Consider the following 12,025-nt stretch of genomic DNA (forward strand, 5'->3'; position numbering starts at 1 on the left):
TGTACTTCTTATTAATAGTATATTCTTGTTTAATAAATTTTTCAATATATTATATATTAATATATACTAAATGTAATACATTACATTAATATATTACATTAAATATATATTAATAATATAATTAATAATTATGCTAGTAACTGTTACATATGAAGAAGAGCATGTAGGCTTGCAGTTTTACTCAACATGAATGACCATATAAGAGTGTAGTTATTAAATGCTTACAGTTTATTTTCTTAATGTTTCAGGCTTCAGTGTACTGGATTTTCCTTTCTGTGTGACCTTTTAGAAAATGTGAATCATAGAAAGGACAAGTCCCTGTTTTGAAAAAGTTACTAATAGTACCAGCAAGCATTTTTTTTTTTTTTTTAGTTTGTTAGTCAAGTTAAGAATGCAATAATTCAACAAAGCAAAATCTAAAAAGTCATCAAAATTTTTTTTCAATTTCAGTTCTTTTTATTGTCCACAATTTCAAGCTATTTATTGAGAACAGTTAAGCGCTCGACTACAAGCCAAAAGATTGTTCAAACCCACACAGAGGCGCCTTGGAAGACAGGCCTGGCAATCTGCTTCTGAAAGTTTACAGCCATGAAAAGCCTGTGGAGCTCAGTTCTACTCTGCCACACACGAGGTCGCCATGCTAACGACAATCAGTATAAATAAGATTAAGTTTTTGTGTATTTGCTACCGTATAAAAGAAGTCAGTTTATGGTGAAGGGTGAGACAGTATACAATACTGGGGAAGCCAGCACAGCTTGTTCAGGGTAAGGTCATGGAAGCTCCATAGACAAGTTCAAACTCCCTGAGGGACTAAATTACTGGGCTAAGGGCTGTGGGGACCATGATCTCAGGGAACACCTAGCTCAATTGGCATAACATAGTTTATAAAGACAATGTTCTACATTCTACTTTGGTGAGTAGCATCTGGGGAGTTAAAAGCCTGTAAGCGGCCATCAGAGATACTCCACTGGTCTCATCCCTTCAGGAGCAAGGGAGAATGAGAAAAACGAAAGACACAAAGGAAAGATTAGTCCAAAGGACTAACTGACCACAACTACCACAGCCTCCACCAGTCTGAGTCCAGTACAACTAGATGGTGCCCAGCTACCACCACTGACTGCTCTGACAGGGATCACAATAGAGGGTCCTGGACAGAGCTGGGGAAAAATGTAGAACAAAATTCTAACTCACAAAAAAAGACCAGACTTACTGGCCTGACAGAGACTCGAGAAACCCTGAGAATATGGCCCCCGGACATCCTTTTAGCTCAGTAATGAAGTCACTCTCGAGGTTCACCCTTCAGCCAAAGATCAGGCAGCCCCATAAAACAGAACAAGACTAATGGGGCACACCAGCCTAGGGACAAGGACTAGAAGGCAGGAGGGGACAGGAAAGCTGGTAATAGGGAACCCAAGGTCGAGAAGAGAGAGTACTGACATGTCATGGGGTTGTTAACCATTGTCGTAAAACAATATATGTACTAACTGTTTAATGAGAAGCTAGTTTGTTCTGTAAACTGTCATCTAAAGTATAAAAAAAAAAAGATTAATTTTCCCTACATTTGTAGGCTTTCTTTGAATAGTTTGATTCAAAGGACAGACAGTGGTGTGTACCAAGTTCTACTGGGGGGTGAGGAGGGTGGTGGCCAGAAGCTAGGCAGTGTCCCCCAGGGCAGCTGAAGCTGGAGCCTGTGTGACCACTGACCAGCAGAGTGATCGTGTCCACTGAAGCTTTGTGGACAGAGAAACCAAGTAGCACCAAATACGAGCTCCGAATGGATCACCACAAGGGCAGCTGCCTTGAACATGCTCACGTTTATTTGCTACTGGGCTGCTTTGCACCGGACAGTTCTGTGTAGCAAGTCTGAGTGAAGAACAGCAGGGTTTATTGTTTACCAGTGGTAAATGGCTCTTTCCAGGCATGCTGGGGAACAGGCGAGTTTATAGATACATATGAATAGATGAAGATGGAATATTTTACTTTCCAGCTTAGTTGTGACTATGATGTTAGACTTTTTAGAAGTATCTTATCGGGGTACCATTTCCAATTATTACGTTATAAACAAAATTGGAAAACATCTATTTCAATTTTTATAGCAGTTGCTACATTGCTGGGCCTACATAATAAACAGACTAAAGGTTTACAATACAATATGTACTATTCAGAGCCCTGGTGGTGCAGTGGTTAAGAGCTCAGCTGCTAACCAAAACAGTTGGCAGTTTAAATCCACCAGCCACTCCTTGGAAACCCTATGGGGCAGTTCTCCTCTGTCCTGTAGGGTTGCTATGAGTCAGAATTGACTCGACAGCAATAGGTTTGGTTTTTGTTTTTTTTGGTTTTTTTGGTATGTACTAATCACCAGGAGGATAATGTACCTATGTTAATGGCTTAATGGATAAGGAATATTGACAATAATACAAACTTCTTCGATCTACACATTAACATGTAATAAAGCCAGTGTCTAAGGCAAGTTAGGAAGTGAACGCATAGGAGTGGCTACATTACATTATTCCAGGTAGATTTTATTGGCATTTGCGTTTATACAGCATAGAATGGTCAGTGTTTAGGTATTACATAAGTGTATACTTGCTATCTTTATAAAATCCTTAGGCTTTTTTTAAATTTCCAATTTCAGGGGTCCAGTACCAGCACCTACCACCAGTGATCTATGTTATTTTACACAGTTAGGAGAACCACAGAAAGGTTTTGAGTTTTATGATGATTATGTTGGAACTCCCTTTGGATCACATTCTGGGCAGAGGTGAGTTGAGTTTCGTTGGACGAAATAGGTTACTTTCTGCTGTTCGTTAAGGCGTGTCGTGCATGACTTCGCAGGCTTCCGAGGGATCCCAACACTAGGAAGCACGCCCCCACCTCCCACAGTAGAATTTAAAGGGGTGTCCCTCTAGATAGGACACAGCTATATGGCCTAGACTTGCACAATTGGAAGCATCTATCTGGGACTTTGACTCTTGAGGGAGTGACACAAAGACGCAGGGACAGTGGGAGAGAGATTACTTAAGTCTCCAGTGGTGGAAGAATCAAGAATCCAGAGGAATGCCCAGGCACCTGGTTTGGCAGTGCAAGCAATGATGCTCCGCCAGTCTTCCTCGTGGTGGACAACTCGGCTGAGGTCTTGGTTCCTAGCTTACCTTGGTTCCTGCCCAGCTTTTAAGCCTGGTTCTCTAGTTTTCCGTTAATTTTATAAACCACCTGAGAGCCTTCCAACAAACTCCTTTTTTATGTTCAAAGTAGCCAGAGTAGGTTCTGTATTTGGCAGCCAAGATCACTGATTAGCACAATACTATATTTCAAAATGTTTACTAGCTGATGTCCAACCCGTGAAAGGCTATTTCAAGGTCCCAGTGTTTAATATGTCAAAGTGTGCTTCAAAAGTTGAATATGTGTAAGTTGAGGACCCCATGTCTACTACAGCAGGCTCTCAACCACAAATTTTAGGGCTCTGCTCTTGTGGGCATTCCATTACTTCCTGTTCCTGCTTGTGCTGCTCCAGCCACACAATTGACCATCTCTCTGTAGATCTTGAGTACAAGTTTCCCAAGAAAAGATCTGAGTGGTTGGATCAGTCACCATCTGCTCTGGGGTGCCCCTCTGGGGATACATCTCTAGGTTATAGGCTGGTATATAGATTAGCTTCCTCTGAGTCAGGTATCCATCCTTTATCCAGTCACCTGTGGCCAGGCCAATGGGTCACATGGAACCATGTAAGGAACTCTTCAGAAGGGTCTGTGGGCATGGAAGTCTCTCTGGAATGTCTAAAAGCAGCGTAAATGACTGGAAATAAGTATACCAAAATGTTCACAGCAGGTATTCCGGTGGAATTATTCATTACTTTTATTTTCTTCTTTATCTTTTTTGGTAACTTCTAGATTGTGTGTGTATATATATATTTGTCTGTTTTTTAATTGTAAAATATATATCAAAAAGTTTACATTAGTTGCATTCACCATGTTGTGCTACCATCACCACTATTTCCAAACATTTTACATCACCCCAAACAGAAACTCAGTATTTCTTCAGCAATAATTCCCATTCTCCAATAATTTCACCTCATTCCCTGGTGACCACTAATAACTTTGGTCTCTGTGCATTTGCCTGTTGTTGTTGTGTGCCGTTGAGTCGATTCCAACTCATAGCAACCCTATAGGACAGAGGAGATGTGCCCCATAGGGTTTCTAAGGAGTGGCTGGTGGATTTGAACTGCCAACCTTTTGGTTAGCTGCCGAGCTCTTAACCACTTCGCCACCAGGGCTCCTGCATTTGCCTACTCTAGATATCTCATATAAGTGGGGTCATACAATATTTGTCCTTTTTGTGTCTGAAATAAGTCAGCACAATGTTTTCAAGTTCATCCACACTGTAGCATGTATCAGAACTTCGTTTCTTTTTATGAATGAATAATATTCCATTGTACGGATGTGCCACATTTTGTTTATCCATTCATCTGTTGGTGGACACTTGGATTGTTTCCACCTTTGGGCTATTGTGAATAATGCTGCAGTGATCATAGGTGTACGTGTATCTGTTTCAGTCCCTGGCTGAGTCTTCAAGTCTATTGGGTATATAACAAGGAGTAGATCTATTTTATATTAATATCTTAAAAAAAAACTATTTAAAATCCACGAGAATTTGATGAAATATTCAATAAATGAGAAGAATGGCTCTTTAGACAAACGTAAGTTTCTCACATCACTCTATATGCGAAAACAAATTTTAAATGAATGAAAGAGTTAAACATTAATAAATGCCTGTTATATAAATCAGTCATGAAAGTGAGAGATAAATGTGTATCAAGCATAATGTAGATTATAAAATATTCATGTGTATGCATAGAACAAAAATACTGAAAAAAAAGTACCAAAATATTGGTTGTTGTCTTTTAGCGATGGGATTATGACCAATTTTTCCCCCGTATTTTAAACAATGAGTATTTCATAATTTTTTAGTATTAATATAGTTTTTTGAAAGTTACTTTAGAACGTCTGCCCAAGCAAAGGGATATTTTGTACATGAGGGTGATGTGTCATAATAAGAATAAGAATTAAAAAAAGGAGCAATGCTTTCCTTCATCTCTGCGTTGTTGTGACACCCTTTGGGTTGCCTTTCATAAACCAGAAGATGAACAAGAGCCGGCCCTCTGAGTGGTCCCTTCTAAGTCTGTGCATTTCACTAGACGCTAGAGACCCTACCATGATAATGAGTTAATTAGGCTGCTGTAACCATGTTGACACTGTGGATCTCTGAGGATTTGTCTGAACTCTGAATCTGTAGTAAAAGTAAGATAGGCTGATGGGAATACAGTGAGACAAAGAAAACAAATCTCTAATAGGCTGCAGTGGGCTTCTTCATCATCTGTTCCCACAGAAAAAGGGTCAGACCTGAGTGGTGGTAAACATGTCTTTCAACGCCACCATTTTCTTACTTCTGACTTTCTAAGCATTTTCATTTAATACTTTCTTTAACACCAAGGAGCAGTAATTGTGGAAAGGGGAGAACTTGCTCTATGATCCATTTTAAATGAAGACATGTTCTTTTTCAAAAGCAAGGTACCAGAACATATGCATTAAAAATCCAGTGAAATTTTTCTTGGCCTTCTTTTTTTTTTTGCAAAATAATATATGTTTATTATACCACTTTAGAGATTTTGCCATAAAATCTATGGATTATTATGTTTTTCACTAAAATAGGGAGAACATCTTTATGCTTCTATCATTAGAATGAAGATCTAGCCCATAAAATGTAAAAAGCTGCATTAGGAGAAAAGACTCGGTCTAAGTATAAATCTAGAGAGAAGATCCCAAGCATAGGTTAGTAATGGTGCTTTTCCAGTGCAAGGAGTTGAAGGAAGAGTAGTTCAGTCACTGGAAATCCCAGATGTTGGCAGTATTGGTCTCAGTTTAAACTCTCTTGGCAGTGCTTCTTGGACATGCTCAATTACCCTAGGAGGGAGCAAGAGGTTGGAAAACAAGGTCTTCCAGGAGCATGGATGTTCTCCCTGAAAAGGCCAGGAATTCGTGACGGGGTTCCAAAAACTTTTGTCCAGCAAAGAGAAGACAGACCCAGGAACTCAGCCCAAGCTGGTAGGATGGACCACCTCCTTCAAGGAAGCAATTAGACTCCTCTACTAGCTGATACCAAGTACTCAAAACTTGTAAACAGAATGTCTGGGTGCAGGGAAATGGCCCTATCCTGGAATATTTCTGTCTGGGAACATTGGTGCCATCTAGCACTAGCTGGAGTTGATGGGAAGCAGCAGTCATATTCAGCAGTGTGAAAGCTGTCCAGGAGAGCTGGTTCTGGATAAAATAGACCATCTGCTGGACAGCCAGTTCTAGACAGAAGAGGCCATCTGCTGGAGAGTCAGTTCTGGACAGAATAGGCCATCTGCCAGAGAGCTGGTTCTGGACAGAATAGACCACCTGCTGGACAAAATAGGCCATCTGATATAGAGTTGTTCTGGATAGAATAGGCCATCTGCTGGAGAGCCAGTTCTGGCCAGAATAGGCCATTTACTGGAGAGATGGTTCTGGACAGAATAGACCACCTGCTGGAGAGCCTGTTCTGGATAGAATAGGTCAACTGATATTGAGCTAGTTCTGGACAGAATAGGCCGTCTATTGGATAGCCAGTTCTGTACAGAATAGACCGTCTGCTGGAGAGCCGGTTCTGGATAGAATAAATACCAGAATAAAGACCTGCTGGAGAGCTGGTTCTGGATAGAATAGACCATCTGCTGGAGAGCTGCTTCTGGATAGAATAGACCTTCTGCTGGAGATCTGGTTCTGGATAGAATAGACCATCTGCTGGAGAGCTGGTTCTAGATTCCAGCCACAAACTAGCACCCAAGCCCCTGTCCCTTCTCAGGAGCACTGCCCATCACTTGAGCCACAACCCCCAGTCCCCCAGGTCCAATGATGGTAAATCCCAGAACCCAATTCCCACTCTCGCCATCCCACCCATCTTGCCCTTCCATTAGTTGCATTACTCATTCCCACCCTTGAGTCTTCTCTCTGAAAGTAACTCCCCTTTTTGTCTTTGACCGGTTAGTCTCCCAAGCAAGCTTCTTCCTACCACTGCTGATGCCCACCTTGCCTAGGAAGCATTCCTATAACTGTTAACTTAGAGAAAGGACATCTGGCCTCCAGGGCGGGCCTTCAGTCATGATGCTCCCTCTGCTTAGAATATTCTTCCTCTGCTCCAGTCCCAGCCTCCACCCCACCTTCCCCTTTTGTTTGGCTAATTCACCTCTCTGGTCTTAACTACAATGTCACTTCTTCAAGGAGACCTGCCTGGCATCCCTCATGTAGCCTCTTCTAGCCTCATGTCACTCACACAATCATAATAAAGTGTTTGTGTGATTGAATAAGCCAGCAGGCCTGTAAGCTGTACCAGGGCAGGTTCTAGATCACTCTTTCGTGTGTGTCCCCTGCACCTACTCAACGCTGGCATTACAGATGATTTGAGGGAAGAGTGACAGAAAAGAGGGGCAAGAGCTAAAACAAATGGTAGGGTCCCAAGGCTAGAGGGGAAGTGGATGGGTCAGGGCAGGGGCAGATTATCCAATAGGCAAGGTAAGCACGGTGCTTACCTTGCTTACCAGATCATCTGTAGTGAACAAATTTCACATTTTTTCACCACAACAAAAATTCGACTTGTAGGTATGGCTGCCATCTGCCTCTCTCCCAACTTACAGCACCTTCCTACAGAATCAAAGCCTCTTTTCAAATTTCCAATTCCTGACAGGGGCAGATGACCCAATAAGCAAGGTAAGCACAGGCTTACTTGTGCTTACTTACTAATCTGTAGTGAACAATTTTCCATGTGAAATTGTTCACTACAGATGATCTGGTAAGCCCAGTAAGCACTGTGCTTACCCTGCCTATTGGGTTATCTGCCAGGGAGAGGAGAGGAGCGTGTCTAGCTTCCTGTCAGCCAGGATCTGAGCTATCCTTATTTGCAGACTGAGTCAGGGATTCCTCATGATGTGACTTGAACATTTACTGAGGAAACTTCACTGAGTAAATCTCTCCCACCCCCTGGTTCATGCCTGAAAATCAGCCACTAGATTTGCATTCCCTTATCTTAAGACTTTGGACCATGTTAAAATGCGGCGTGCCTCCAAAAAGTAATGGTTTCAGTATCAGCCATTTTCACGTGATCAATTTCAGATTCTTTAATGAGAGCAAACTTGGCGGGGATGAGACACACGCATAGGGGTGAAGGGTCCAGAACTGTGAGCCCCGAGGACCCAAAAGCAAGCCCAACAACTTCACGAGGCTCTGCATGTTGAGCTTCCCTGGGAGGAAGCCAGGAAACGAAAATTCCAAAGGAGAGGGACCTGGCGGTAGGAATCACATTGGCACCCACCTCATACCTTTACCTTGTCCTAAAACGAGTAACCAGTTGTCATCCAGTTGATTCCGACTCATGGCGACCCCCTGTGGGTCAGAGTAGAACTGTGCTCATAGGGTTTTCAATGGCTGATTTTCCGGAAGTAGATCACCAGGCCTTTCTTCCAAGGTGCCTCTGGGTGTACTTGAACCACCAACCTTTCAGTTAGTAGCCGAGCACATTAACTGTTTGCACCACCCAGGGATACCTTTTCTTAAAAAGGAGAACAAAATCACAGTCCACCCAAACCAGATATGCCCAGTGTATGGTCCAGATCAGGCCCCCCAACACACTTCTGTTTGCTCTATCCTTGAAATGGCAGGAACTGAAGTATGTAAATTGCATTTGATTTTAAGGTCCTAGGGTTTAGGATCTGCGCCTTACTCATCTTATACTCCAGCACCTAGCGTGATGCTTTGTTCGAGAAGTTACTCAGATGTGTTTTGTTTAATGAATAAGGCACGTACGCTAATATGTACACTACTTAGTATGCTTTTAAGATGTGCTGGCTGGTATATGGAGTCCTTGGATGGAACAGTTAACGTGCTTGGCTGCTAACCAAAATACAGAGATTCTTGGCCACCCAGAAGCACCTCGAAAGAAAGGCCTGGTGATCTGCTTCTGAAAAATCAGCCATTGAAAACCCTCTGAGCACAGTTCTACTCCGACACACATGGGGTCACATGAGTTGGAACAGACCTAACGGCAGCTGGACTGTAATTGTTTGGCTGCTGTCTAGCACTTGCTACAGATCCCATTCAAACTTCAGCTCAACAGAGACACCGCCTCAAACTACGGAACTTTGATAAAGGGAACCCAGTGAAGTCATAGGAATAGGTCATGTGGCCATTATAGTTTTGCATCTCAAAAAGATCATTCACCACTGAATTGTACCTGTAGAAGCTGTAGAATTGGTGTATGTTCTGCTGTGCATATTTTCAACAACAAAAATAAAATAAATTATATATATATAAAAAGATCATTCGTTTTTCACTTGGCAGTGATGAAGATTCCTCTGATGCCGGCACATGTTCTGGATTAACCCAGTCTCGTCCGTGGTCAAAGGGACATTTGCACCCCTCAGAGGGCAGCCTTTCTTCCCGCCCAGGACCAGGAAAGAGCGATGGCGAGGGGGCCCAGGCCCTAAAAGGTTCGCATCGTTTTTCACATGGTTCTCTCCTCAGTTATTTTCCTGTCACTGATTCTTTTTGAATCAAGTGAACGTTTTCTGTCAGACTCGCCCCTCTGGGGCAGGGGGGTTATTTCTCCTCCATTGTTATAGATGAAAAACCAAGGTTCAGAGAGGCCAGTGATGTGCCCAAGCTCACTTAGCGGGTTAGAGCAAGAGCAGAGCAAAGCTGCTGCTCTGCCCACTTGACCCCACTGCCTACAGGGGGCAGGGGCCGGGCACCCCAGCATTTTCTAAATGCACAAACCATCTGGTTAAGAAACTAGAACTTGCTAAAGTTTAAAGTTAGACTTGCTAGTTTGCAAAAGTGTATTCCCATTTAAAAATAGCAATACCATTTGTCTCCAATCTTTCCTCCCTGTCAATGAGGCTCAAAGGCCAGGCGCTCTGAGACACGTATGCATGTCACCTCAGTACCTGGGATGGAACTTACCTGAGTCTGGAGACGAACCGATCGAGAAAGGAGACAACCTCTTCTACTGTCTTGCTTCTTCTGCAGGCCTTTTATTCTTTTAGGACGTTCGCTTGACCCTTTTCCAGGTTAAAAATATCTCCATGGTGGGAAAAAAGCACACAAGGAGAAGCCTTCTTTTTGTCTGTCCTCTGTTAACCTGATATCATCTTCTCAAGCAGTAGGACTTCCTTGCTCTAGAATATGCCTGAAGAAGGTCCATTTTGCCTTGAACGTGTTGAGGTGCTTTGACTTGCCCAGTGCAGTCAAGCTTTTTGGTTGTCACTCCTTTTTTCTTGCTCCCTGTAGAACCTTCTGCCCACTGTCTCGACCCTGCTTCACTGCTTCCTCCCCACTAACAATCCTGCTTTCTTTATGGCCACCATGCCCCCATCCTCAGCCTCTGTCTTCCAAACTCTTCATGCTTTCCACGGTCCCAGAAGACCCCCAGCTCCTGATGCCGTCAGCCTTGGTGAACAGACCAACCTTGTACAAGCAAACCTGGCGGTATTAGATGAAGTTTCTCTAGGAAGGGCTGCAGGGTGTGTGTGCGTGTATGTGTGCGTGTGTGTGTGCATGTACATGCTTGAGTCTGCGTGTGTATGATTGTGAAAGAGTATGTTGGGGCGCATGGTTACAGAAGGTCCAAGCTGGGTGGAAGGTAGCCTGCTCTAGCCACCTTCTGGTCATGGGGCCAAAGAGCCCGAGTCTAAACAACCCAAGGCTTGCCCAGCCATGCAGATGACATGCTCTGAACTTCATCCCCTGTTGTTCTTGTCTGGGAGTCCTGCATTCCTAAAAGTTTGCTATGAATGACTTCTAAAAATTTTCTGGTATTTATATCATGCAATGCTTATTTTCTTTGTTTAGCGAAAGCAAAGAGTTAACTGTATGAACGTGTCCTTTTTCTTAAGGTTTCACAGCACTACCTAAACGACTGATTTCTCATGAAAGAGACTCTTCCCAGTGCGGAAAGCACACAGGTCCAGTCGTCTGTCTTCCAGGTGCCAACACCAAACCGGTCCTCCCTCCCATCCCTCAGGGCCGCAAGTAGCCCAGCGCTGACAACTGATCTTAACATGGAAACTCGTTCCCAACACGTCCAGTCCCTTCCTCTTACCTTACGGATCCCAGCTTTTTTCTCACTCAGCCAAATACCTGCAAAAGAATGTTCTACTGGCCTTCATTCACTCAATCAATTTCTTCTGTGCTTCTCTGAATAGTCTTTTTTTTTTTTTTTGACATGAGTTATTCTTAGCTTTTAAAAATGTCATTGCAGTTTTTCCCACAGCTATAAATGATTCCTCCAGCTGCCTTCTGCTCTCAAGTATCATCAAATGCCAAAAGCTCCCAAGACCCCTGCATTGCTACGTGCGGAGTGATTTTTGGAAATATCCAACTGTGACTGTGCTCTTAAAATTTCGGTGTGTTCCTTTATAACACTAGTGTGTACTTTAAGGGATTGAATTATCTTGTTCTTCTGATTATGAGAGGCTTGTAGAGTTACATGTACCTTGTGGCCACCATGCTATGGACTGCATCTCTCGGGGAATTAATGGCCTTCTCCTCCTCGAAGGAAGTTTACATTTAAAAATGGCAATGGTAGTCTCTTCCACTTGATTTTAATTGTGATTTTTTTGTGGTTATCAACTTGCTTTAGCTATGGGAAGGGATAACAAATATCAGATAATTCTTTTTTCTTTTATCCTTTTTGGACTCTGATTATGTATTGCTTGTCATTAGAAGTGTTATTAAACAATTTTCATCATCTTCGTGGTTTAACTCCCTGCTTTTTACAGAAAAAAAATATTGACGCTATCGTAGACTAGGCTGGTATTCAGCTGGTTCGTGCCAGTAAGGCCATCCTGGTTATTAAATGCTTTAACTACATCCCTCTGGGCTGGTAGATGGTCTCTCCTTCAAGTCTCTGCACATGACTGCTTGTGGGAAAGGACCCTCCACATAGTATTATC

At 42.8% G+C, this 12,025-nt stretch overlaps 1 protein-coding gene across 1 annotated transcript in view; it reads left to right on the forward strand.

Annotated features, from left to right (window-relative positions):
- LRGUK (leucine rich repeats and guanylate kinase domain containing) overlaps positions 1-11,144 on the forward strand; it is a 135,585-nt gene extending 124,441 nt beyond the window's left edge. The window contains exons 18-20 of the mRNA XM_023737149.1: positions 2,636-2,761; positions 9,414-9,562; positions 10,967-11,144. Of these exons, the coding sequence (XP_023592917.1) occupies positions 2,636-2,761; positions 9,414-9,562; positions 10,967-11,106 (415 nt within the window). The 3' untranslated portion in view covers positions 11,107-11,144. The remainder of the gene's footprint in view (positions 1-2,635; positions 2,762-9,413; positions 9,563-10,966) is intronic.
- Positions 11,145-12,025: the final 881 nt, after the last annotated feature.

The sequence above is a fragment of the Trichechus manatus genome, unplaced genomic scaffold (assembly GCF_000243295.1).
Source record: "Trichechus manatus latirostris isolate Lorelei unplaced genomic scaffold, TriManLat1.0 scaffold00097, whole genome shotgun sequence".
In the NCBI taxonomy this organism is placed as follows: domain Eukaryota; kingdom Metazoa; phylum Chordata; class Mammalia; order Sirenia; family Trichechidae; genus Trichechus; species Trichechus manatus.